Genomic DNA, 26,872 nt, shown 5'->3' on the forward strand with positions numbered 1-26,872 from the left:
GAGCCCTCTGAGTGCCAGTGGGGGAGTGTTCTTCATTTTAGGATGACATCTCATGCTGAAGCAATAAGCAAGTTCTACTTCCTAAGGCTGGCTCTCCAAGGAGATAACGTGTTTCTCAAACCAGTCTAGATGAGCAAGATTATTCAGGATATTTTTATTTTCTTGTGAAAGACACAGAGAACAACGTTCATGTTCCATATTCATATGTGATTTCTTTGGTTGTTATGGTGATAGGCCTACAAGTTATTTCTGACTTACTGTGAACTAAAGTGTAGTTTTCACAGGGATATAGTTTTCACAGGGATATCACAGGGTTTTCTTGGTAAGATTTGTTTTTTTTTTGGGGGGGGGGGGAGATAGCAGGGTTTACCCTCTTTCTCTAAGGCTGAAAGAGTGTGACTTGTCCAAGATTATCAAGTGGGTTTCCATGGCTGAGCGGGGGATATGAACCCTGGTCTTTCAGTGTTCTAGTGCAGGGCTTTTAAAACTTTTTCCACTTGTGACCTTTTTCTGTCTGAGAAATTTTTGTTTGTCTCAGGTGAATTCACTGATAATAAACCAGCATTTGCAATGCTTACTAAACAGAATGATTTTCCTTTTTCTAGAGTACATCTGAAGCATTTTCTGCAGAGTCCATTGTAATCACTGCATGTTGTTGCTAATAGATTTGCGTAAATGAGTGTCATTCAGAAATCTTTTACTGTTGCCAATTTTTGTGACCCCAACATTGTACTAAGGGGACCCCATTTGGGGTCAGAAATCAAAGTTTAAAAAGCAATGGTCTAGTGCAGAGTGCAAACTGTACTCCTTCAGATGTTTTGGACTTCAGCTCCCATGATTCCTAAAAACTGGTAAGCTAGCGGGGGTTTCTGGAAGCTGAAGTCAAAAACACCTGGAGTAGCACAGTTTGAGAAACACTGGTCTGGTGCAACACTTCTCCCTTTATGGTACGCAAAATGGAATTAGGTTGACATTTAATTTTTTTTCTCATCAGGCAAAACAGACATGTATAAGTCTGAGTTCTAATTCTATGTATATTGCAAGTGGAGGTACTGATAGCACTGTTAATATCTGGGATTTAAAATGTAGAAAACTTCACCGATCTCTTAAGGTAAGGCAAAATATTTAGGTTTCATCTTTTGTCTTTGTATGTGATTTTCAACACAGTGGTTGGATACTGAATCCTGTTTAGAGTGGATCTATTCAAACTATTAATAGGAAGTATTTATTACTCTAAGTATATGAGTCTGCATCTAATCCAATTAAGTGGTGCTTGTCTCTGTGCCGTTCTGGTCAGTGAATTAGTTTATATGAATTATTTCATACATGTTAATACATTTGGGTCTTCTGTCCCCTTGTGTGAATTGAATTACTTTTTCACCCTATGAATGAATTAAGATTTTTGAACAAGGATTATATTTCCTTATTTCTCTTTTATTTACTTCAATTATATTGTGTTTTCTGTTAAAACATCCATTGTGGTATAGATAAAATATGAGGCCTGTGAACCTAATGTGGAAATGATAGCAACAAAGAATGGCGAAGTACAACGGTGCCCCCACAATAATTTAAGTAAAGTTTTTTTATTGTTTTTAGTTAATCTTTTTAATCTGTCCATAATCCCTGAACACCTATACCACCATAATTATGTAAATTAAATTCAGTGCTAACTTCAAGATTTTTAGCTTTATAATTATAATTATCATATGATAATAAAGCTCCCCTTAAATAATATTTTTTGTCTCAGCTCATAATGCTTTGATATTTACAGTATGCAAATTTAGGATTAAGTGGAAGATTGAAATTCTTGAGTAAATATTTCTATTACCACGGGCATGTTTGGAAAATAGTTATTGTACCTGTACTGTATTAAAATAGCATTTTTATGTATGGAAAATGTTGAAGACCTTTAAAATATGCACTCAAATGATGTCCGTTCATGTAAAAATATATTGCACTTCTTGGCGAGTCTATTACTATTGCAACTAATTGCAGCAGCATCATCTAGTATACAAAGTACTTTAACAGTGCTACATAAGCAGTAGATCTCCACTTCTAAGGGATTTATAATCTTGTTTTGTGGATTATGTGTGAGTACTGATGGAATGTAACTTCTGGTCTGCATATTTAGAATAATCATGCAAATATTTATATATACTGTATATCTATTTGAAATGTCACCACATCAGAATACATGTAAGGAAATAGATATATCAGATAATTTTGTATATACTTTACAGCCCTAAAAGCCCCCCTTGGATGATTCCAATCAAGCAAGTCAAGAGCAACTCAAAATGGATACTGCTTTTAATAAGGGAGATAAGCATTTTGAAGTGAACAAAAATTAGGCAAAGTAAAAAGGGAACAGCAGAACCCCTTTATTGAAGCTTTCCAACTTCTGTTCATTACAGAAGGTCATCATTTGTATATTATAGGAGGATCCAAACAGCTATGGTTTTCAGTGATGGAAGAGTATTTAGCAGAAGTTGAGTGTAATGGTCAGGCAAGATATGTGAAGATATGTGAAGCGATGCCAAACACACAGTGTGTGACATTAATTTTTCACCAGTTGTGGAAAACAGTTTGATACTTCTAGAAGAGAAGGTGGAGTTTGTTGCCTTTGGTGATTGGGTCTGCCAAAAATATGAAGAAGAATGTATTAAAACATATTTTTAGAGAGAGAAACCAATGAAGCAATATTTAAATCATTAGTGTAGATGCAAAGATATTATAGTTTACTGCTCTACTTTTATAAAACCATAGGAAATTACTAAGGAAAGCTGGGACTAAGTGTCAAAAAACTAAGATGCTCCTTATTAATCCAAAACTTTAATTACTATTTAATCAGATAGAATGTGTAAGGCAAATAGCACAATCCTATACAGGTTTATTTAAAAGAAGTTTCAACAGGCTCAGTATTTTTGGTAATGTCAGCCTACAAGTATGGTTATATAAATCATTTAAAAATATGTACAGATAGAATAACTTCCCTTAGTGTAGGGTGCTCTATATGTATTGTACTCCAACCCACCACATTCATAACTGAGGCTATGAGAAGTCACTATAACAAACTGAGATTGGTTTTCTCTTTTTTTAGGATCACAAAGATGAAGTAACGTGTGTGTCTTTTAATTGGAATGATTGCTATGTTGCTTCGGGATCTTTGAGCGGTGAAATTATTCTGCACAGTCTTGCTACAAATTTGTCCAGCACTCCATTTGGCCATGGCACCACTCAGGTAAGGACTACATAGCACTGGAGCGTGTTTCTAATGGTGTCATTGGAATTTCATTATACATTTTGTAACATCCAGAAAAATATTCCTATATTAAACAATCCAGAAGTAATCATTGCAATCTTAACATAGAGATGCATTGTACATTTTCTCCTGCTCCATTCAGTTATTTATTTTAAAGGTATTTTGATAAGCCCATTTTGCGCTTGTCTGAAACGTTGACCTTTTTGGCTGCACAGTATGCTGAGTTTGCGGCACCCTCTTCACTAGATGTTGAAGTTCAGCATCACTTGAAGAGCACCATAATTTACAACCCTACCTCTTAATGTGGAATCTCTGCCCATGTGACATAGTGGACCTTACCTGAGATTGGTCTTATATAGAAATTGGCAGGATGGTTGGATCCCCTGCTTGAACTTCTAATATGAAGTGGAAAAATTAATGATCTACTAGAAAATTATTAGGATTTAAAGACAGAGTAAAGTTTCAAATCCATGTCAATTTTGACATTAAGTTGAAAACCATACTTTTGTTCTTGATCTTTGTTCAAATAATATATAAATTTCATAGTGTCAGAAAAGCTTATAACCATTGCTAACATTGAAAGGCTTTTTGTTACCATTTTATTAATTAATCAGTTTTTGACTTAACGTGTATATCAACAAAGTACACTTTCTGTTGTCTGGTTTCCACCCATTTTTAATATATCATCTGTATGTAGTGAATGGGAAAAGAAAAAGTGAAAAGAAGAGGGAGGAATGAAATGTGTGTGCTGTAAACTATTATCATACAAAGCCCATCCGAATTGCAGAGGAAGGTCATACAGTTGAATTCCACAGCTGGTTTGGTCCAAATGGTATATAAATCATGTATCCATGATCTTTCGTTGATGTATTACTGGCCTAAGTTAGTCAAAGCTGCTTTGGTAAAAATGCAGGCAAATCTTTAAAGTGTGGAGATGAAAAGTCTGTTCCTTTTCTTTTATATGTGAACATATTTTGTTTTTCCTTTTTGTTGTTACAAATGCACAATACTGGAAGCAGCCCTTTATTGACTTTTTAAAAAGAAGAAAATAAAAACATTGGGTTTTACATAATAATGAGATAACAAGAAAAGAAAAAAAAGGGGAGTTAGAGACAAGAATAGAAGGATCTCCAATGATCTTCAAGGGATCCTGAAAAGTTAATCTACCAGAAGTAAAAAAACCCAAGACAAAAAAGATAGAATTTTTGATTATGAAGAAGGCAGCAGTGTTAGGACAGGAAGTGTCAGATAGGACTTTCTGTTTTCTATTTCTTAACATTCCTACTTTCTATATTTCTATATATTCTATACTCGCTTTTCTATTCTTTTGTTTTAGACTAGATAACAAATGCTTTTTTCCCCTTTTTTAACATCATAGAAACCTTTAAGAATTAAACGATGATGGAAGAAGACGATAATATAAGATGTTAAAAATGTCTCTATATCTATTATTGTACCCCTGTTTCCTATATTTTATCAATAAAATTATATTGAAAAAACTCAAATGCACAATACTGGAAAAGACTGTAGCAGCATTTTGTTCATTAGAAATAAAGGTCCTGGCATTTTTTGTTGTTGTCATCCATCAGTTATATTGATGCAAACCTCTTCTTAATAGTCAGTTTGCTCTTTTTAAAAAAGCCAACACAGTAGGGCTAATAAAATTGTCATCACCGTGTTTTATGTGTGGCTTATTTGGGAAACTGTCTCTGACAGTTATTGATGGACAACATGCTATCATTTAAAGACCAAAGCAATGAAAATAGGGAAGGTGGATCTGAACACCAGTGATAAGGTGCTGGATGACCTCCAGATGGGCTACAGTGGCTGGTGTTTTCAATATATACAGTGTTCCTTCCCTACATTGCGGTTCACTTTTCGCTCCATCACTGCTTCGCGGTTTTTTTCTGAGAGGTGCGCATGTGCAAAGGGTGCCAATTTCCCTTTTGCGTATGCGCCCTCCCTCTTGTCGGTGTCCCGCCGGGTCACTCTGGATGCTGACTAGAGGGAGACGCATGCACAAAAGGGAAACTGGCAGGTGCCAGCGCAGGAAGAAGGCTTGCAAAGGGGAGAAAGGCCACCAAACTACTAATGTAATGTGTAAATATTGAAATAAATATAATGCCCCTACTTTGCGGAATTTCACTTATTGCAGGCGGTCCTGGGACGTGACCCCCGTGATAAGTGAGGGAACACTGTACTTCTTGTCCTATTTGTTTATTCTGATTTGTAACTTTTCATTTTTATTACTGCTTGCAGGAAGATTGGATTATTTTTTAATTTTGAGGAATATTAATGTAAAATATTTAGGTTACCTACCAACTTGAGAGAGATATAATCAGATAGTTTATGGGGATATAAACAAATGCGGGTTTAAGTTGTTCTTACACATTCTTATATATGGCATTTAATGCAATAAGCCAGATTTTCCTTTGATTATTGTTATTTATGATTTTTGTGAATTATTTACTTCACTATAATGTGCAGTGACTAAATGGAAAAGGCCAGTGGAGCAAAGGGCATTAGAAGTAGGAGGGGAAGTAGGAGAAAAATGAAGGAAAAATAAAGTGGGTGGCTTCAGCTGAAGAAGGATCTTATACTTGGATTGTATAGAAGAACGAATGTCTATAGACTTGGCTTGCTACCTGGCTGTGTGACAATTAACATCTACTGAAATTGCCCTTTCTGCACAGCTATAAAAGGTAGATTGTTACCTATTTTCTGGCAACTCTAGTCGGTTTGGAGAGGATTTCAGTAAATCTAAAAGTATATGCTGTAGTTTTCCCTTCTAGTTACCAAGATCTGGAAAAGAAACGGGTGGAGTAGAAGGAGAAAAGGGAAGGATTGCTGTTATATTTTTCAAATGCTATATACAATGTTTTGGAAAGTATATTCAGAGTATTTTATATACTTAACATATAAAGAGCCCTGGGATTGCATTGGAAATGTATTTTCAGGAATTTGAAATCAAGGACAATTAGAGCCTCATGAAATAAAGAAAATATATTTCTGTCAGCTACAATGTTAAAGTACCTTGTTGAACCATATCTTTTGTCTTGAAAACTCTTAACCGTAGGGACTTGCAGACATTATACTTGTCACTCTGTCAGGATTTAAAAGTTTCCATTGTTACTGCAAACTGCTTGGCTTGAAAACATTGTTAAATTTTAATTGCATGTCACTCTGGTAAGACGTAGATGGCAGACTTGCTGACTAAACATCTGAAATGGCTGTTTTTGTAATAAAAATATGGTGTCGGAGCTGATGCTGACTTAAAGGGTTTTCAGGTGTTACTTTTTTCCCTGTATTCTTGAATAATGTGTCAGATTCAATCTTCTCTGGTTGGGCACTGTATGAGCAATAACAAAGTTGCTGAATATATGATCCCTGATTAGCTAGGATCATGTAATCAAAAAGAATTGGCTTTTTTTAAAGCACTACAGGAATAGCTTTTGTGAACGTATGTAAGAAGGTGGAGCAAAGTCAGTGAACATTTATAGCTCTCTCAGAGCCCTCTTTTTGCTTTGAAAATGTTTGCTGCTGAAAATTTGTCATGAGAAAACTTGTAAACAATTTTTATGAATTATCATCTCATGTATCATTTTTCCAAGTGCTTTATGAACATGGAAATGTTTGTACGGGATATGATTTTTTATACAACAGTCATTACCCTCTTAAATATTAGCTGGGCAGGGCTGTCTCTTTGTATCTAAAGACACAGCAGTTATAGTTTTGAAACATTTTAACTTAGTTGCACAGATAAAGGCTACATTTTCATGTTATATTAATTATAAAAATAGATTAGAACATTTTTGTTGCACCCCAAGGCAGCGTGAGCACTGGAAACCAAACAGAGACCAATAATATAACATCTTTATTGCAGTTAATACCACTTAGAAGTGCAGTTAATACCACTTAGAAAGTGCATAAATTATTTTAGATGTTCTTTATGCAGTATGAGAGAATAGTGTCCGCTTGCAGGTTCACAGTTGTGTGATAGATGTGAGACAAAGGGAAATCGAGATGGAAGAAGGAAACAAGCAAATTTGGGTAATCTCAGTTAATTGAGAATAAAATTGCACTAAAATTGAAATCTAACTTTTTAAATCAGCATCAACTTTAAATAGTGATTGGAATACATTCTACTACAATAAAATATTTCGTCATGATACTGTGATTTCTGGATAGCATATTATTTCTCATCAGTAGTTTTCAAGACTTTGTCAGTTAGTCACCAGATGCCAAAAAGGAGTAGTGAAAGGAAATCAAAACATGTATAATTTGTAAGTCTTGTTGATCTGGAGATAGATTCCAAATATATCCAAGGACCATTATCAAGTTATTAAGATTTTTATAAATTACAGTGACAACAAATCAGAGGTAGATGTTTCATAACATCTATTTCGATGTCTGTGGTACACTTATCCAGTTTGTTACTGTGTAATTGTTATACATTAAAATGTTGAGTGCATCAATTGGTCATGGGAATGTATCATGAGTTGTGGCCAATAACCAATTTTCAACTTTTTCCTTAACAAACCAATAGCAAAACCTTAATGTTAAGGATACGTACATTTCAAGCTACATTTTCTTGCCTCCCTAATAGATGGTAGAGTTCACTCACTCATTGAAATATTGACATTATAAACAAAACCCCAAACATTTACTTTGGTTTAGAATCTCGAGGCCAGGATTCTGTCTGTGATACCCATTAAGTCCCAGTGGAATTCACGGTGCTTATGTTAGTCATGACTTGAATTCCATTAATTCTGGGTAATTACGATTAATTTAGTCTGGGATCAGTCATACATGTAGAACTTATAGGTTATTTATTCATTTATTTATTTACAATTTTTATATTACGCCCTTCTCACCCCGCAGGGGACTCAGGGCGGATCACATTATACACATACAGGGCAAACATTCAATGCCCATAAACACATGGAACCGAGACAGAGACAGACGCAGAGGCAATTTAATTTTCTCCTGAGGGGATGTTCGATTCTGGTCACAGGAGGGAGCAGCTGCTTCATCATCCACTCTGATGGCACTCTGATGGGTTGTTCTGTGTGCAGTTATAAACATACTATACATGTATATTATTTTCCTTACAGCCTGTTCGACACTTGAAATATTCTCCATTTAAGAAAGCATTGTTGGGCAGTGTTTCTGACAGTGGAAACGTAACTTTGTGGGATGTCAACAGTCAAACTCCTTATCATAATTTTGAAAATACTCATAAAGCCCCAGCACAAGAAATCTGTTTTTCCCCCATCAGTGAACTTCTACTTGTAACAGTAGGTCTGGATAAAAGAATAAATCTCTATGACACCTCAAGTAAAAGGTAAGCATACATTTCTCAAGGTATTTTTTTATAGATCTTACACTATTAAATAATACATTTTATGAAATGTTGATTATCAGCAAACAACCAAATAACACTAAAATAAGTTCAGAGTCTTATGTCTTTAATTATAAAAATAGATTAGAACATTTTTGTTGCACCCCAAGGCAGCGTGAGCACTGGAAACCAAACAGAGACCAATAATATAACATCTTTATTAAAACAATAATAAATTCAGGAAAGAATAAGTGGAAAGGATGAGTGAGCAATAGTCCTTTTATGATAAGGTATGAATTAGTCCAAAGAGTTGAAGAGATATGTCCAATATTATTGTCCAAAGTCCAGAAACCGAAACATGCTCAAAACTGTTGGGAAGTTCTTGAGTGGGGAAACAACAAGAAAATAGGAGTGACTAACAAGGTCCAAAGTCACTAGGAAGTCTTTGATATCAAGGCAGGCAGAAGACGAAGCTAAAAGCAATCTGCATTCAGGAACAAGGCAGGGACGTGAATTTACTCCGGATTAAAACAGGAGTCTTGGCTTGGCCGCCAAGAACAGGAGACTTGGCTTGGTGAAATCGGAACTGGAAACTGTGAAGTGTTCTCAGAAGTCGCTATGTTGACACCACGAATTGTTCACAGTGTAAGACACTTTTATGGAACTTAGATCTAATCACAGTGAAGGGAAACCAACTCCTCAAAGGTTCCCAAGGAAATCTATCCAGTATCCCCTCTAGATGCCAAACGTTTACTCCTTCGAAGCTCCTGTTTCTCTGATCTCTGGCGATGCAAAAACTTCCTTCTGTTAAAGGATACATTCCCTGGGGAACTCGGGACATCTGGTTCTACCACAGGAGTAATGTTTTCAGTATCTCTCCCAATTAAGGAAGCATTAGAGCTATCCACAGCTGGGGTCTGTAATTGGAAGTAGCTTGGAGAACTGGGCAAAAGGTCAGAATAAGCTTCATCCTGGTCAAAGTTCATTTCTGAATCTGTTTCAGAACCCAAAGGTGGCTCGGGTATAACAATTTTTCTTGTATTCCCATGAATGATTTGTTTTGGATCTTTATTGAAGTTGCACAGTAAAACAAAGTTTGCTTTTTGTGACACTTGTTTTAGAGTATTCTTAAAATCTAAAGAAACGTAGCTTTTGCTTGCTTGACTTGTTTACTTCTTTGATAGTAATATGAAAACTGCTGGAATATTTATGCATAAAGGTTTGTGTGTGTATATATGAGAGAGAGGGAAGGAATGCTAATGAAAGCTGAAGTCTGCATTTGGTTATCATATTAAGACTAAGTGTAAAGCAAGCAGAATTAATTGAATTAGTCTCTGATTCTGAAACAAAAGAGAGGAAAAGTGAGACACTCAGCAGAATCCATACGTAAAAAGCAAGACATTGATTCTGGGAATTCCATTTGCTGACCTGCATGCTTCAATCAGAAAAAAAAACTCTGTGACTTCCGGTAGTAACCAGATGCACATCTGTGCTTGAAGAATGTAGGCTTATGTGTATTCATTAATTTAAATAGACCGGCGGTGTCAAACTAATTTTCACTGAGGTCTGATTGTAATACTAAAACATTATACCTTCATTTATGTTGCCCTGGCTTTGAAAGCCTAATACATGGCATAATATATATAAATAAATAAAATGATGATGATGATGATGATGATAGAGAAATGAAAGTATCTTGCTCTGGTATTGAAAGCCTAAAACACCTCCCACATGAAATCCACCTGCTAATTACCAAGGTCCACAGACACTTTGTAAGAAAGATAAAAGTGGAGGGAGCCACTTTTCCTCCAATCCCCTTCCTACTTTGTGCCATGGAGTGAAAACAACTGCATTCTGGCTCAGCTAGGAGGGAAATGGAGTATATATGACATTTTTAAAAGCATTCACCCACAGTTCCAGCTCTAGCCGCTCAAGGGAAAGGCTGCCCAGGTTCAGGGACAAGAATGGAGAGGCCATCACCTGCTGCATATGTCATGCATGTTGGAGTGTCACCCAGACATTCAAGCCCTGACCAGGAGAGGCTATCTGTGTTCAGTAACCTCTTAGTGTAGCCAAAGCAACACCACCTGCCTCCTGCTCTCCTACAGTCTCCAGAACACCAGACAAGGTGAGGTGGAAAACTGGCTAAAAACAATCATCCTTGCAACTAGAATCATAGAATCGTAGAGTTGGAAGAGACCATCCAGTCCAACCCCCTGCCTAGAAGCAAGAAAATCTCATTCAAAGCACCCCCGACAGATGGCATTCAGCCTCTGCTTAAAAGCCTCCAAAGAAGGAGCCTCCACCACAGTCCAGGGCAGAGAGCTCCACTGCCGAACAGCTCTCACAGTCAGGAAGTTCTTTCTGATGTTCAGGTGGAATCTCCTTTCCTGTAGTTTGAAGCCATTGTTCCGCATCCTAGTCTCCAGGGCAGGAGCAAACAAGCTTGCTCCCTCCTCCCTATGACTTCCCCTCACATATTTGTATATGGCTATCATGTCTCCTCTCAGCCTTCTCTTCTGCAGGCTAAACATACCCAGCTCAGGAAACATTTATTTTGGACAATTTCAATGCTAGTCTTGACTTGGCAATGACAAATCTCAAGCCAGATACACATATATTTTATTTTGGAAACTGCATGCCATGTTAAGTTGTCTTCTTTATCTCTTTATATGTATGTGTGTTCTATTTCCCCCCCTCATAAAGACAGTTGAAGACTTTAGTAGCAGAAGCTCCTCTAACTGCTGTAGAATTCATGCCTGAAGGAACTTCCCTGGCGATTGGATCTTCACGCGGAAAGATATATCATTATGACTTAAGAAAACTGACAGCACCCGTGAAATCAGTCAGTGCTCACAAAACTTCTGTGAAATGCATAGCACTACAGCACTATAATAGCTTTTCAAGGGTAAGAGATCTTGTGCTTCAACTAATCATGTGTACGTTAAAATGTGGAAATATGTCTATTTATGGTAAATAGGTATCAGCAGTCAAGAAATGTTGTCTGCAAGGCCTTGCAATATTATATTATAATAATTGCTTACAACTATAGTTATGGAAAAAGGGGTCATTGCATCTACCAGGCCTCCTTCCTTAGTGCCCATTCCTGATTTCAGTACTCAAATATTTCATCCAGATATTTCTCTGCTGCATTTTTGATATCTGAATCTTTTTAGTATCATCCAAAGGAAAAAAGAGTTTAAACTTTCTGTATTTGTTTAATTAAAATATTGCCATCCTGTCCTTTATCATGGGATTTTAGGGCATGTGAAATAATACACAATTTAAAATTAAAATTTCAGATTTGTATAAATATTTTAAACAGGATAAAATCTATTAAAGATGTAAAGAGGTTAAATAACATGAGTGTTTATTGCTTTCATTTTGAATAGAATACTTCTGATGAAATTTATTTTTGTTTTTAGTCAAGTCTTAAAGCCTCACATAAGCAGGCTTGCAAGAGATCTGATGTCAAAGCAACAGGCACTACTGCGGGGATTCAGAGTGCTGGCATGATAAAAAACTTGACGTCCAACATATCTACTACTTTCCTGCCACAGTCCAAGCCAGCTGCTGAAATTAAAGGAGCTGATGCTCTTCAAGATAAATCAGGTACAAACTCATTGAAATTTCTGGTAAAAGTGAAAATATAAAAATTGAGAATACAATGACGTTCTAAATTGCTTAATCCATTAAAAATATCCAAAATGTCAAAAGTTCTCATATCTCAACTACGGTATAAATGTGTGATATATATGTATTTGATGTTGTATGTAATTTATATACCACTCTTCTCCCCCAAAGGGACCCAGAACAGTATTACACAATGTTAGATGCCACATATAATACAAATGTAATAAAACCAAACATAAAACACAATTAAAAGCCGGTATCCAAATCAAATTAAAAACAATAAAAAAATATGATCATTACAACAGGGGCAGTAGACTTTGGCCGAAGTTACAGCTAGTCCATGTTTGACTTCATATTAATCTATAGAATCCATCAGGTCATATCAACTCATATCCTAGGATAGGCCAAAAGCTTGGTCCCACATCCAGATCTTCAGCTGCTTCCTAAAATACATGAGTTAGGGGGCTTCACTAATCTCCCTGGGAAAGGAGTTCCACAGCCACGGAGCCACCACTGAAAAAGCCCTGTCTCTCTTCCCCGCCAACCACACCTGTGATGGCGGCGGGACCGAGAGCAGGGCCTCACTCGAAGATCTTAATCTGCGGGACGGCCCATAGAGGGAGATACGTTCTGAGAGGTAAGTTGGACCAGAGCTGTTTAAGGTTTTGTAGGCCAAAGCCAGCACTTTGAATTGTGCCTGGAAGGTAACAGGCAACCAGTGGAGCTGCTTCAACAGAAGAGTTGTTTAATAAGTTGCCCAAAGTCATCCAGTGGGTTTCCATGGCTGAGTGTGGATTCAAACCTTAGTCTCCAGCGTCATAGTCCTGTGCTCAAGCCACTACACAACATTATATCTCATACACGTTTTCATAGACATTTGACAGATGTTAAATGTTTAATGTTGTTAGAATACTACCAAAATATCACAAAACCTATTTACACTTTAGACAGCTCGCTTTAGCTCAGCTGGTAAATCAATAACATTAATAAGATCTGCCAACCGAAAGGTGGCCAGTTTGAAGTCCGGTTGGGGTGAGCACCCAACTGTCAAGCCCTGATCATTGTTTACCTAAGCAGTTCAAAAACAGCTGAGCTGTAAGTAGAAAAATTAGGTACCACTAATTTAGCAGGGGAATATATTTTATGACACTATAAAATGCTGGTGACCAAAAGGAAGGAGGTAGTCCTGATGGCTCTTCATCATAGAGAATGGAGCAACAGCACCCCTCTGTGGCTGAATCCGAGCGCAACCTCCAAACACAACTTCTAAGGCACCGAAGCTGGACTTCAAACACAACATACCTCCTTTCTATCTGTTCTGTTCGGTCTGTCCAAACGGCATTGAATGTTTGCCGTGTATGTATACTGTGATCCGCCCTGAGTCCCCTCAGGGAGATATGGTGGAATATAAATAAAGTGTTATTATTTTATCCATTTGTTTTATTATATGTAACTTTTATCAGAGACATTACAGCTTTATCCCCTGTTGTGAAATGCCATTCGAGACAAGCGTAGCAGTATGTCTAGTTCTGCTGAGTTTAAAATGTCCTGAGGTTTCCCTTGCCCTGACTTTTTGTTGTAAAAAGGTCCCAGCAGTAACAGAAGGCTAGACTATCCCTTAAAACCTAGAAGCAGATGTTACTGATTATCTTTCTTATTCCAACAATTTCCCATCGTCAGAACCATTAAGATAGCCTTCTCAGCTAAGAAGAAGGTGGAATGATGGATCTGGTGGGTAAAGTTCAGATAGTAATATTTGTGGCTGCTGCAGCTGTGTTTATGTAGCCATTTTGCACCAGTACTGCAGATGAGATTTGCAATGCTTATTACAAATTAAGAGCTGAAAATCTGAAACCATCGTTTGTCATGGGCAGTAAGTGGTTTGGGTTTTTTTCTTGTTCAAGTGAAAAAGTGACTGAAATCAAACTAAAAACAAAGGGCCTATATCATTAAAACAACTGTCTGCCCTTCTCAAGTAAAATACTAGGTTCAGCTGTAATGTTTTTGCAAATAAGGACTGCTGTTCTATGGTTGTGTTTCCTTTGAAATAACAGAATTTTAAAATGCTTTTCTCTGTATGTTGAGTTTTGTTTTTTGTATGTGTGACATTAAATTAAGTCTTATGTGATACATTGAAAGTTAACCCAAGCAGACAACATAATCTACCTTGTGGAACAGAGAGAGCTTTTAGCACATGCTCATTCACTTCCTTGTGAAAAGACTGTTGGAGAGTTTTCTGTCAAACCTATTCAGTATCAAACAATTCTTCATTGCTAGTTAATACTTAAGGGAAAATAGTTCACATGAGCTGGAATTGTCTTAATTAATTCACTTTGTCCACAAAATTGATATGCTAAGACAACAGGTTCTGTTGTTTCTTTTTTGTTTTTGTTTTTTGCTTAACTTGTTGAGAGATTGTACTTGGCAATGGTTATAAGTTTTGTGTGAATTCCGATCTAAACCATGTTTCCATAGACATAAATCCCACAGGATTCAGCAGAATATGCTTCCTGCTACATTGGGACCTTCCTCTGCCAATAGGCCTTTGGGGAAGGGTAACGGGAGGCTCTGGGGAGGGCGGGTGTTATGGGGGGGGATATGAATTTTAAAGGGCATTTTAATGTATTGGCTGTATTTTAATCCTGTTTTTACCACACTGTTATTATTTAATTGTTAACTTTTGTATTGCTCTTTTTAAACTGTTTAGTGTGGATAGATGTTAATTGCCTTGAGTCCCCATGGGGAAAAAGGCAGGATATAAATAAAAATAATAATGATGATGATGATGATAATAATAATAATAATTGGTATCCATTTGTGTATACCAACATATGGATGCTCAAGTCCCATTATGTACAATGGCACAGTAAAATGGTGTTCGTCATATAAAGTGGCAAAATCAAGGTTTGCTTTCTCATTTTTAAGAAAATATTTTCCTTGTGTGGATGGTTAAATGCTCTTTCTTTGTGCATATGTTGATGGCCTTCCTCTAATCATAAAACAGATACCTTATTGTAGTATGTTTTTCTTCAGTGAACAAACTGTTTTATTATGGAAATGAAAAGTGCAGTATTGAATTGATGATTTCATGAAGAAAGAATTATTTGCCATTAAAACCACTCTTTTATTCTGGAAAATGGATGTGTTCCCCTTGTAGGATTCCCACGCAGCAGCAGCTTGGATGTGATTCCTTCCAAAGAAATTGATCATGGGAATACTTCCAGCTTAACTAATTTTGATGATTTGGGGAGAAATAGTTTGGGTGACTTGTTCTCTCCACTTCGGGATGGTAAGTTGACACTAAAACTAAAAAGCAGATTTACTGCCAAGTCTCCATGCAGTACTATCCTGCAGTAAAAACACTTACTATCATGCCCAAAGTATGGAGTGTCTACTAAATCTGCTCTTCAAAATTATTGTAACTGGATTAGTTGGTTTACTTTTATGATAGCTGAACTGTAATCCTAAGCACGAACTTTCTGCATTAAAAGCTTAAACTGCAATTGTGGGGGTTTTCCATTTATAGTTCTTTTCCTTTTACAGTCATTATTTATTGCTCTGATGTTTTTTAGATGCTGTAGCTTGTAAAACAAGTGAAGATGTTCCAGGAAAGGTTGATGGTAAGCACTTTTTGTAAAAAAAATTTATTGTCATAGTAATAGTAGCAACTGAATAGTGGAGCAGGCTTGTAAAGTAGTAGTAAATCAATGTTTTGAAGAGAACCGTGTGTGTCTATTGGGAGGGCAATTAACATAATATTTATGTTAAACTTCTTTTCAGATAATGTTCAAAATGTAAATACTGCAGGTATGTGATTTTGCTTTGCATTCTAGGTTTGGATTTTCAACCATATCTTTCAAGTTTGGATTTTCTCTCCCAGTTCAATGCTGCTTTACCTGCAAGAAAAGGTCAAACAGGATCTAACTCACATATACTACATTCTAGTCCACTAAATGTATTTGTTGGTTCTCCTATCAAAGAAGATGATGAGAACCCAGATGTGGATGCTAAGAAAGCAAATAATGGAAGACCAGAGTCTAGAGAACACCAAATGCTGGTACAGTGAACTTCAGCTGCTTATAACCGGGATAGCTGCATGTATTTTTCTGTTGCATCTGCATTTTGCTGAATGGAAGTTGACATACATGATACGTATAGTTGTGCTCCAAGAGTGAACTATAGATTTGCATCAATCTTCTGCCCCAGTTTAGTACAAATTTCCATCTTCTATTTCACTTTTGGAGTTAAACATCATTAGAATTACTTGCACGTTTTTACTTACTGGTTAAGTAAATGCCTGTGTAGACAGAATGTATTAGAAGCAATTACCAAAATGTGCACCTGATCAAAATCACTTTCAGGAGTTAGTTATGAATGAATTTCCCTTTACTTGATTACATATTATCTCATACAGTACATAAATTCATGCACATTTTGATGCTATACCTGACATACAAAAAGAAATTGGGGTCTCCATTCAAAGCAGTTTGACTACCCTCTTATTTTCAACCATAACACCTATACTCCTCAGTCAGTATTGCTTGTACTAAGGGGCCATAGAAATTGTAGGCCTAATAAGCCTAAATACCCCAAAAGTGACAGATGTCATCTGATCTTGGATTCTCAGTAGAGCCAGCCATTGTCATTGTGAATGGGAGACCAGCAAGAAATGCTATGTGATATAGGCTATATTTCAGAGGAAGGAAATGGCAAACTGCCTCAGTGTACATCTTGCCTAAAAAAATGCTTCGAAATCCACAGGGTTGGTGGTTGAAAGGCATGCACGCACACACACACGATTCCCTACATTTCTGGAAGGCATTCGGTTGCCTGAACTGCCACACTAATGATTGTGATATCTGTCTATAGCAGTGCTATAGATTTTATGTGCCTAGATGGCTGCTGGTAGGGATAGATTCATGCAGGGTTTTGTCCCTCCTGAAACGAGCAACTTTCACTTGTTGTTCAAATAGACTGGCCTGTGTCACTAATCCTCAAGGAGGTCTCTTGTGTGTCTTGCAGAGCCCATGTTAACAATGGAGCCTGATATCTATTGCTCCGTCTTAACTTTTCTTTTTACAGTTTGGTGTTTTAATATCTATTTGTGTCTTCCTCTCCGAAAGTTCAGCTCGTCTTGCTCTGATTCTCCAAATCTAAATTCTCCGCCATTGATCAACGTAGTCAAGAGTCCTGATTCTCGAGAAAGGCTTCTTAAGAATCTCCAGGCTCAACTTGCCTATGAATCACCAGTGAATGGTAGTACTACCTCAACTAGTAAGCAGAAGTCCTATTTTATTACAAGACCTGTCACTAATGACCTAGTATCCTAAGTTAATTGAAAGGAAAATAAATAATTTAAGACTATTCCCCCTCTTTTACATTGAAAATAATCAGATGTATTAGATGCTGTTGATGAATTCCTGAAGAGGTACATGTTAAATGTTCTGACTCCATGTATGACAGATCATACACAATGATTTTATGTAATTTTCCAGAATTGTTCTTCTGTTAGTTGGAGGTTAGTATTCTTAACTCCAGCATGTATGATTTGAAGTGTGGAACTGAACTGTTTTTTCTTCTTTTGAAAGTATGCGTGTTGACCTTAAATAACGTGACTGTCTTGTGTGCTCCTCTTCTTGGCCTAGTTGAATAAAATGCTCTTCTTTATTGTTTTGCATAGGTCCAAAGATAACTTCTGTTGCTACCGCTGGAGTTGCCAGTTCATTATCTGAAAAAATAGTAGATACTATTGGAAACAGCAGGTTGAATGCACCTTTATCTTCAGTTCAAATTCATTTCATTCAGAATATGATACAAGAAACTCTGGATGACTTCAGGTGAATAAAATTTGAATGGACTATAATTTTTTCAACTTTTTGCTTTATGTGAGTTTTATATCTTAAAAGTTTACAGTGCTGAATTTATTCAGACCTTCAAGTAATACATGGAATTGTGTGTATGTGGGCGGGGGAGGCTTGTTTCTTTTTGTTAGCATATTATACCTACTATGGCAGAGATTGGATGTGCAAGAGGAAGTCATGATACATTTCATTTCCATAGGCAACTTAAACTATTAAGCTTTGTTTTGTTTCTTATAAACTGCAATGTGGAGACATCATCTCACCTCCACCTCTCCGATAGATTATCCCATGCCATACTACTGAAATCCTAGAATGCCATCTTAAATTCACAGTTCAGAAAAGTAGGGCAGATTTTTGGTGCAAAGGCTTTTGCATGGGGTGAAAAACAGCAAGTTTGTTATGCTCATGATTCTCCTCCTGCCTCATGCAACTCATTTGTGCCAAATACCCCCAGTTGCTTTGTTTGGAGAGTTGAATGTTTTGCCTAACTGCATATCCCCACAATCTCCTTCAGTAACAGCACTCCTGAAAAAGGAGATAATCAAATGCATATCCAGAAGGTATCCGTGTGCCCTTTTTACATAGTGGTGGCAGCAGTTGAAGAAGCAGCGTATTTTAGCACAGCATTCTGTGTCCACCAAGGGAGATGTGAGGCCACAGTCACCATCCCTGTAGCACAAGTGTGGATAACATGACCCCTCAGTTGTTGATCAATTTCATTTCTCACCAATGGCTATGGTGGTTATATCTGATGTAAATTGCGGCCCAACATCTGCCACGCCTTTCTCTAGCCTACTGTTGTGTGGGATCTCATCTCCCTCTTCCCACTGAAATAATTAGGGGCTCTCAACTCTTGGAATGTAGGTATTGCAGTTCCTAACACTCACCCAGTTTTATCTTGGTGGAGGAAACAAGGTTAATCTGTTAAATGTTATTGTGGAAGCAAAAGTAAATAGTAGAGTGCATCAAAGTGTTATTATCAGGAGTATCAGTGTAGATAATCTGTATGTGCTAGATTGTTGCCTTTGTTTAAAGGGTTTGTTTTAAGAATGGCTTGGAAGCTGCATTGGCCCTCTGCAGATGACTACAGTTTTGGTTGTATGGAGGTCTAAAGCAGGGGTCCCCAAACTTTTTAAACTGGGGGCCAGTTCTCTGTCCCTCAGACCGTTGGAGGGCCGGACTATAGTTTTTTTTAAAAAAAAACAAAAACAAATCATGAACAAATTTATATGCACACTAGCTATGCCCGGCCACGCGTTGCTGTGGCGAAGCCTGGTGATATGGGAAATAAAGTATTGAGCAATTGGTGGTAGTTGGTATATGTCATTTCCAAAAGGTTGTGAATATGCAGTATTTGTGGTTATTCCTTTTTTTTTTTTTTTTTTGTCGTTTGGACGGAAGTATGAATGGTTCAATTAGCTGGAATGATTGGCATGTAATGGCCTTTCAGCCTCAAAGCCTGGGTGATTCCTGAGTGGGGGAATCGTTTGTTGGGATGTGTTAGGTGGCTGTGTTTGTTTCTTGTGTGGAATTCATCTGTTTTCAGAGTGTTGTTCTTTACCTCTTGATGTGGAGGAGTGTGGTGGTGTTGAAAATAAAGTAATGAGGAAGTCGTGGTATATGTGTTATGGTTGTATATATGTAGAGAATGGATAAGATTGTGTGTGATCTTGAGCTCACATCATGTCTAGGGAACTTCCAGTAAGTCCATTAGTAGTTAAAGTCTGAAGGAAGTACGGTTTGATGGTGTAAAGGTATTGAATGGTATTAAAAGTGGTCAAGAAAGGTTTAGCTTAGGTAGGAAGGAGCGAGGGTTAGAAGGTGAAAGGATATTCAATTGTATTTAAGCTGGGTAACAAAGGGTTGCCCTTGGTAGGAAGTAGTCATATGTTGTACGTTGAGCATCTGTTGTACGTTGTATCCATATACAAATGTGTGTATATGTATATAGATTGTTTCTCATATAGAAATAATCTGAAGTTGCCTATATATATTCCATATATGTATGTATCCCACACCTATATATGGTGTATGGTGAGTATGGGTTATCCATATATACCAGTGTGTGTGTGTGTGTATATATACAACCTGCTGTATTATATTTTATTATATTATATTATATTATATTATATTATATTATATTATATTATATTATATTATATTATTATTATTATTATTATTATATTCCAAAGGTTTATTATTATGATTTAATATTATTATTATATTTGAAAGGTTTATTTTCATTATTACTATGTAATATTATTATATTTAAAAGGTTTATTATTATGATGTAATATTATTATTATATTCCAAAGGATTATTATTATTATTATTATTATTATTATTATTATTCCTCCCAAGAAAGGATTCCCCTAAGTAGGAAGCAGGCAGGGTTTGAAGTTGTAAGGTCATTCAATGGTAATTAATCTGATGAGATTTGGTTTGAAGATCCAATTATGGTTAAGTGTTATTATTATTATTATTATTATTATTATTATTATTATTATTATTATTATAGTATGGAGTATTAAAAAGCCTTATTATTATGATAGCATTATAATATTATGGGGTATTTAAAAGCCACCCCTTATACACAATAGAGAGAACAGAATGGCAGAGAAAAGAAACTTTGCACATCCTCAGAGGTTCGCTTTTTGGAAACTGTTGGGAGAAAAACAGGAGGAAAGTATATTGCCTATTTATTGACTGATTAATGTATTGTTTTATGATTGTTATTTAATATCGATTGGAGTGAAGTCACTTGAGCCACGAGGTGCTGGTTTTGTATAACCCAAGGTTGTCTGTTGTATAACCAAAGGAGGAAGAATGGAAGTTTTCCATCCAGTAGCTAAGGAAACGTTGTAAACTCTCCCTGCCATTGGGGAAGAGGCATGGCAAAGCATGATGGGAACTGTAGTTTCCCCAGAATAGAGGCTGGCTCTTAAAGGAGCCTTTGAGATTCACAGCAGTTGAGAACATTTGAAAGTTTTGGAAAGGAGTACTAAAAGGAAGACAGTAAGGCAGAAGGAAGGGAGAGAGGGAGGGGGTGTGCGGAGAAAAGGGAGAAGAAAATGATTTTGAGGCGGAAGGTGCTGCTGGTGGTGGTTCTTCCCTTCTTCCCTCAGGAATCTCGCCTCGAATCGGGAGGTAGGCGGAGGAAGGAGAGAGGGGGAGAGAAAGGAAGCCATAGTGTCTGGAAGAGGAAAAGGTGGCTGACGAAGAAGCCGCTGAATGGAGGCTCTCCGTTTTTCGGTTTTTTTTACCTCGGAGGCCTGGAGAGAAGGAGGAGGATGGAGTGTTCCGTTGGGGGGAAGGTGGTGGAGGGAAGGATTGGTGAGGAGGAGGTGCCGGAGGAGGGAGAAGTTGAGCGTGTGGGCGAGGGGAATGTGTGTGTGCGCGCGCGGGGGAAGCGTTTCTAGGATTGTGTGTTGGCGCAGGCGCACATGGTCTGTTGTGGTTTTTGGCCCTGTGATTGTTGTTTGTGTGATATTTTGTTGTTTCGTACTGGAGGCGGGGATGATGGATTGCGTTGCCAATTTTCGAGTTTGGGGGGCCTGTAGATTTGTTGTTTTGTGCATCGCCGTGATGCCATCACTCTTTTATATATATAGATTGCACATATCTTATGAGCCTGCTTTTGGCTAATAAGATGGTCAATGTCCGGTTCCATATTTGATCCCCCAGGCAGGAATCAGCCAGGCCTTGAAGCTGCAAGGCTTTTCAATATTAATCAAAGTGGTCAATTGAAACATTCACACTGGTCTCTAACAGAGAAGAGTTTTTTTCTCCCATCCTGGACCTTCCACAGATATATAAACCTCCCTTGCCTAGTTTCCGACAGACCTCACAGCCTCAAAGAAATATAGCAATGTGTTTCCTTTAGGAATACTACCGTATGACTACTATTACAACAACAACAACAAATACTAATAATAGTATTTTAAATGGATGATAAAGCTCAACTCAATATTTCTCTTTTTTCAGAGGCCCCTTCCACACAGCCCTATATCCCAGAATATCAAGGCAGAAAATCCCACATTATCTGAGTGAGGACTCAGATAACCCAGTTCAAAGCAGAAATTGTGGGATTTTTTGCCTTGATAGTTTGGGATATATGGCTGTGTGGAAGGGCCTGTAATATGTGAAGAAAGGTGACTTAGGCCCCTTCCACACAGCTGTATAAAATCCCACATTATCTGCTTTTAACTGGGTTATATGCCAGTGTGGACCCAGATAACCCAGTTCAAAGCAGCAGATGTTGTGGATTATCTTCCTTGATATTGTGGGTCACATGGCTGTGTGGAAGGGCCCTTAGTGGCTATTTCATATTATTTTGTTTTATCCTGCTATTTTCCCTTGCAGTTTTCTATATTAATTTTCAACTTTTAATTTCTATTAATCTATTGCAGTGTGGGAGGAGAATTGTATAATTATGTTATACAACCAATTTTAAATTACTTTATAGCAATTTTGACATGCTCAATGCCCCTAGTTGATTCCTGTCTGATATGGGTTGAAATTCTGTGCTTTCTTCTTGAATTGGAAGGCTTTTAGTGATTGTTAAGAAAGGTTGTTGTGAGTTTTCCGGGCTGTCTGACCATGCTTCAGAAGCATTCTGTCCTGACATTTCGCCCACATCTATGGCAGGCATCCTCAGAGCCTCTGAGGATGCCTGCCATAGATGTGGGTGAAATGTCAGGACAGAATGCTTCTGGAGCATGGCCAGACAGCCCGGAAAACTCACAGCAGCCCAGTGATCCCAGCCATGAAAGCCTTCAAAAACAATGTCTTGATGACTGAAGCAGTGGATGGGGGAGGGACTTTAGGAGCCCGCTCGCCGTTCTCCTTTTCCTCTCCTTTCTTCCTCATCTTCCAAAGTGGCGGGCAGGGGAGGGACTTTAGGCACCCGCTCGCCATTCTCCTCCTATTCCTCTCCTGCCTTCTCTTCCAAAGCGACGGCAGAGGCTGCTTCGGAAGAAGAGGAAGGAAGGTGAGGAAAAGGAGAGCGAGCAGGTCCTAAAGTCCCTCCCCCGCTCACCCGCTGCCGAGCCAGCAGAAGCAGCACTGCTTAAGAAGAAGCAGTAGCAGCAGCAGCCTTCCTCCTCTTGGCTGTTCCTCCCTTCCGCCCAGGACCAGTCGGCTGCTTAGGAGGACAGGCCGGGGGCTGGATAGATGGCCTCAGGGCGCCCCATGTGGCCCGCGGGCCGTAGTTTGGGGACCCCTGGTCTAAAGTACTGAAAAAAATCCATAGTATAATATAGAAGGGGCTGATGTTAACAGCCTTGATGTTGCAATGCTACATCACAAGCTGATTTCAAATGTATGTGTCCATTAAATGTAAATGCAAACATATTTTTCCCATCTTCTCCAAGAAGGTTGGCTGGCTTGAGGGGCCATGTTATTGCTTAAGAAAGCAGTCTGTTTTGCCTTTATGTGCATCTTTTGTCTTTGGGATGCTTTTCTAGCCTTTTTTATTAGAAAAATACATTACTGTATGTGACACTGAAATTTCTATTAGAATTAGGAGTAATTGAAGAGGTAGATGAGTTAGATCAGAAGCAACTGGAATAAGCTCTTGAAAACTTTGTTCTCCTATTTGAAAACACATTTACCAGGCACAGTAATAGATTAAAGAAATAATGGTTTGGTCTCTCTTCAAATTTAGTTATTTGATGTGCCACAGATTAAAATCTACTGGTATACATTATATGAAGCTGTTTATTATTGATGAAGAATGTTGTCTGGAATTTGTGTTACTGTGCATCTTGAACAATTACAATTTTTAAAAACCTATTGGGAACAATTTAACAAATTTATGGCAAATACCATGTTGGTATAATGCATTTTTTGGAATCCGATATTATTCTCTCATTTCAGGATTGATTGCTGAACAATGCTTGTATTTTCCGTAGAGTTCCTCTGTGATCCCTTAACTTTTTAGCTTTCTTCAGCTCATATCTACATCAAAGTATTCTGTTTCTATCTTATGCTTGTGCCGGGAGACATTGCTTCTTGATTGCAAAATGGCACAGAGAAGGTATTATTTTCTGGAAAGTGGAACCAGCAGATTTCTCATTTGTGATTCCCTATTAATACTTCATTGTAGAAGAGAAAGAGCAGTCAGATGTTTCAAGGTAAAGGGGAATGCTAAGTGCTGCTAGGAGTGAAGTTTTTTATACCATTTTTAGTAAGAGAGTAGATGCCCCATTTGTCTGCATCCCATTTATCGGTGTCTATAAAAATGTGATGCATTGGTTGATTTGTTAGAAACCTGATTCTGGGGATGGATTGCAACAAATGAAGGAAAGGACTTGTGCTCATCTTCAAGGTTCCAAAATTGATTCCCAAAAAAACAAAAACCCAAAACATGATCATTGAATTAATAAGGGGTGAGATATGATGAAATGTGATCTACCCTGAAATTATCCCATTTTGAAATTGTGCATACAAATGGAAGATTCATAGCTTTTGTTCTCCTAGGGAAGCCTGGCATCGTGACATTATAAATTTGCAAGTGGAGATGATTAAACAGTTTCATCTGCAGTTGGTATGTATGAAAAAGAAGTAGGTATAGGTCTTTTAGCTCAGATAGAAATATAAGAAAAGGAAGTCTGTAAGGAAGGATTGAACTGTTTCAAGCTTATGAGATATGGAGATAAAGGGGAGCAGTTGTTATTGGAAAGATTAACTGTTTTTTAATGTTTTTATTCAATGAAACAGATATCATCATACAAAGACACACACAAAGAAATAAATTACATCAAACACGCAAAAGGAAAAATCAACTGTTAAGGGGGAATTATGGTAGCCCTTGATTTTCTAAAGCTTTTTATTTTGTTCTTATGTAGAAAAAAATATGTTATTTTCTGACTGTTTGAAGCTGGAAATTGACAAGAAAAATGTATAAAACCATGTGGGAACTAAATACCAGTGTCCCTCCACAGGTTTTCTTTACACTGAGGAGGGAAATTTCTCTAAGTCTATGTAGCTCCTTGCCACTTTTTTCCAGACTTCTTTAACGTTAATCTATACCCATTGCCATCAGTTCTACGAAATGTTCTGTTGAAGTACTTCAGGTTTAGATCAGTACATATATAGAGTAAAGAAGGATGAGACTGGATAGAAGGTTGTTTACTTGTAGGATGGAGGTACATAGCCTTTAATTACACACCGTTAACAGAAATTTATTCAAGGGGTTTTTTGAGGTTGCCAAATTTCATTTGATAAAATTTGAGGCAATCAGATACTTCATTATACTGTCTGGATAGTCTCTCAGATTTCACAAAAACCTTGTTCAGCCAAAATATGTTAAATTCACTCAATCCAATTCCAATTTTACTCTTGCCAGTTTTCCTTTATCGTAGTCTCCCTTTTATAAACAATTCCACAACTCAACTTTGTGCTGTGTATTAATTGTCACCCATGATTTCTAAACTGAGTAACAGAATAAGTTTATCAAGCTTGATTCCACCAAGAAATAGTTTAGTAAATAACTCCTCTGTGTAAAAATCTGTAAGCCAGTAATCATTTTCGTACAGAGTTGCAACATAATAAAAACCAGAACATACATGTAGGCTTTATAGTTAGCATTTATTGACAAACCACTTTGGGAAATATTTTTACTAGTAATATTTTTATTTCATTCTCCCCCTCTAGAATGAAATGCACGCCTTACTTGAAAGATACTCTTTAAATGACAGTTTAGTTGCTGAAAACGAGAGACTGCGGGAAGAAAATAAAAGACTCCAAGCCCACTACTGACAATCCCTGTTCATGCAAAGAAAATGAGTTGAACTGTTGTACTCAGGCATCATGACTTCATCTGACTGATATATCCTCAGTATTTTTCCAGAACTTTTTGTAATTATAGAAAAAGCAATACATAACATATTAATCCAGAAAAATGCACTAATAATGTTTCTATCAAACTGTTTTTATGATAAACTTGAAGACATTGTTTGTAAACAGGCTAGCAGAAATATTGTTAACCAGTTTTAGCTGCATACTAAGTGCCTTTATAAAAAGGGAAACTAAATGGAAAATGTATTTTGTACAAAAGTTTATTAACTTTCTTTGTCTTAATACATTTATATAATTTAGGCATTTGGTTGATTTTTTGCATCATAGTCTGTCTATAAAATTTTCTTTTCCTTTGCCTGGAAAAAAAACATTCAGATGTCTGGCTCTCAAGAGTCAAGGTTTTGTTTTTGTTTAGTGTATATGCTTTATTTTGCAATATACCTTTCTTTAAATGTTGCTTTGTAAGTGTAGGGTGCAACCTTTGGATGCAACTGAGTTTTGTATTATTTTGAGTATTTACATAATTTAATAGCATTCTGATTAATTTGCTCCTTTGAATAAATAATTTCTGGACTTTTGCATAATCATACTTGACTCCTATTGCCATGTTTCTGGATTTCAATCTAGTTTTCAATCTTTTCCTCGGGTTCAGAAGTCTGGCAACTGTTTGCATTTGTCTGTTTTACTTAACTGTGGTTACTTCTCTGCATCCATGGCTAAAAAGATGCATCAACTTCTTTCTATCAGTTTATAAGTGATTGGAGCATAAAACAGGTTCATAATGTGCCTTTATTTGTCTCTTATACCCTGATTATTAATGGTAGAAAAACACTATTGCCCTGCCATTTATTTATTTCACATATTTGTAATCCCGCCCTTCTCACCCAAAAAGGGAACTCAGAGTGGCCTTATAGCAGGCAGTGATTTGATGCCAATCCATATAAATCTAAAAATAAACCAATACAATTACCATATATA

General features: G+C 37.1%; 1 protein-coding gene across 3 annotated transcripts in view; it reads left to right on the plus strand.

The window, feature by feature from the left end:
- Window positions 1–26,481, plus strand: part of nedd1 (NEDD1 gamma-tubulin ring complex targeting factor) — a 30,348-nt gene extending 3,867 nt beyond the window's left edge. For all 3 annotated transcript variants that reach the window (XM_008110835.3, XM_062982837.1, XM_062982836.1), the window contains exons 4-15: window positions 995–1,111; window positions 3,098–3,238; window positions 8,374–8,603; window positions 11,307–11,508; window positions 12,026–12,212; window positions 15,391–15,522; window positions 15,806–15,853; window positions 16,067–16,290; window positions 17,357–17,507; window positions 17,914–18,070; window positions 24,575–24,641; window positions 25,751–26,481. In XM_008110835.3, the coding sequence (XP_008109042.1) occupies window positions 995–1,111; window positions 3,098–3,238; window positions 8,374–8,603; window positions 11,307–11,508; window positions 12,026–12,212; window positions 15,391–15,522; window positions 15,806–15,853; window positions 16,067–16,290; window positions 17,357–17,507; window positions 17,914–18,070; window positions 24,575–24,641; window positions 25,751–25,855 (1,761 nt within the window). In that variant the 3' untranslated portion in view covers window positions 25,856–26,481. The remainder of the gene's footprint in view (window positions 1–994; window positions 1,112–3,097; window positions 3,239–8,373; window positions 8,604–11,306; window positions 11,509–12,025; window positions 12,213–15,390; window positions 15,523–15,805; window positions 15,854–16,066; window positions 16,291–17,356; window positions 17,508–17,913; window positions 18,071–24,574; window positions 24,642–25,750) is intronic.
- The last annotated feature ends 391 nt before the right edge of the window (window positions 26,482–26,872 follow it).

This window comes from Anolis carolinensis, chromosome 5 (genome assembly GCF_035594765.1).
Source record: "Anolis carolinensis isolate JA03-04 chromosome 5, rAnoCar3.1.pri, whole genome shotgun sequence".
Classification (NCBI taxonomy): domain Eukaryota; kingdom Metazoa; phylum Chordata; class Lepidosauria; order Squamata; family Dactyloidae; genus Anolis; species Anolis carolinensis.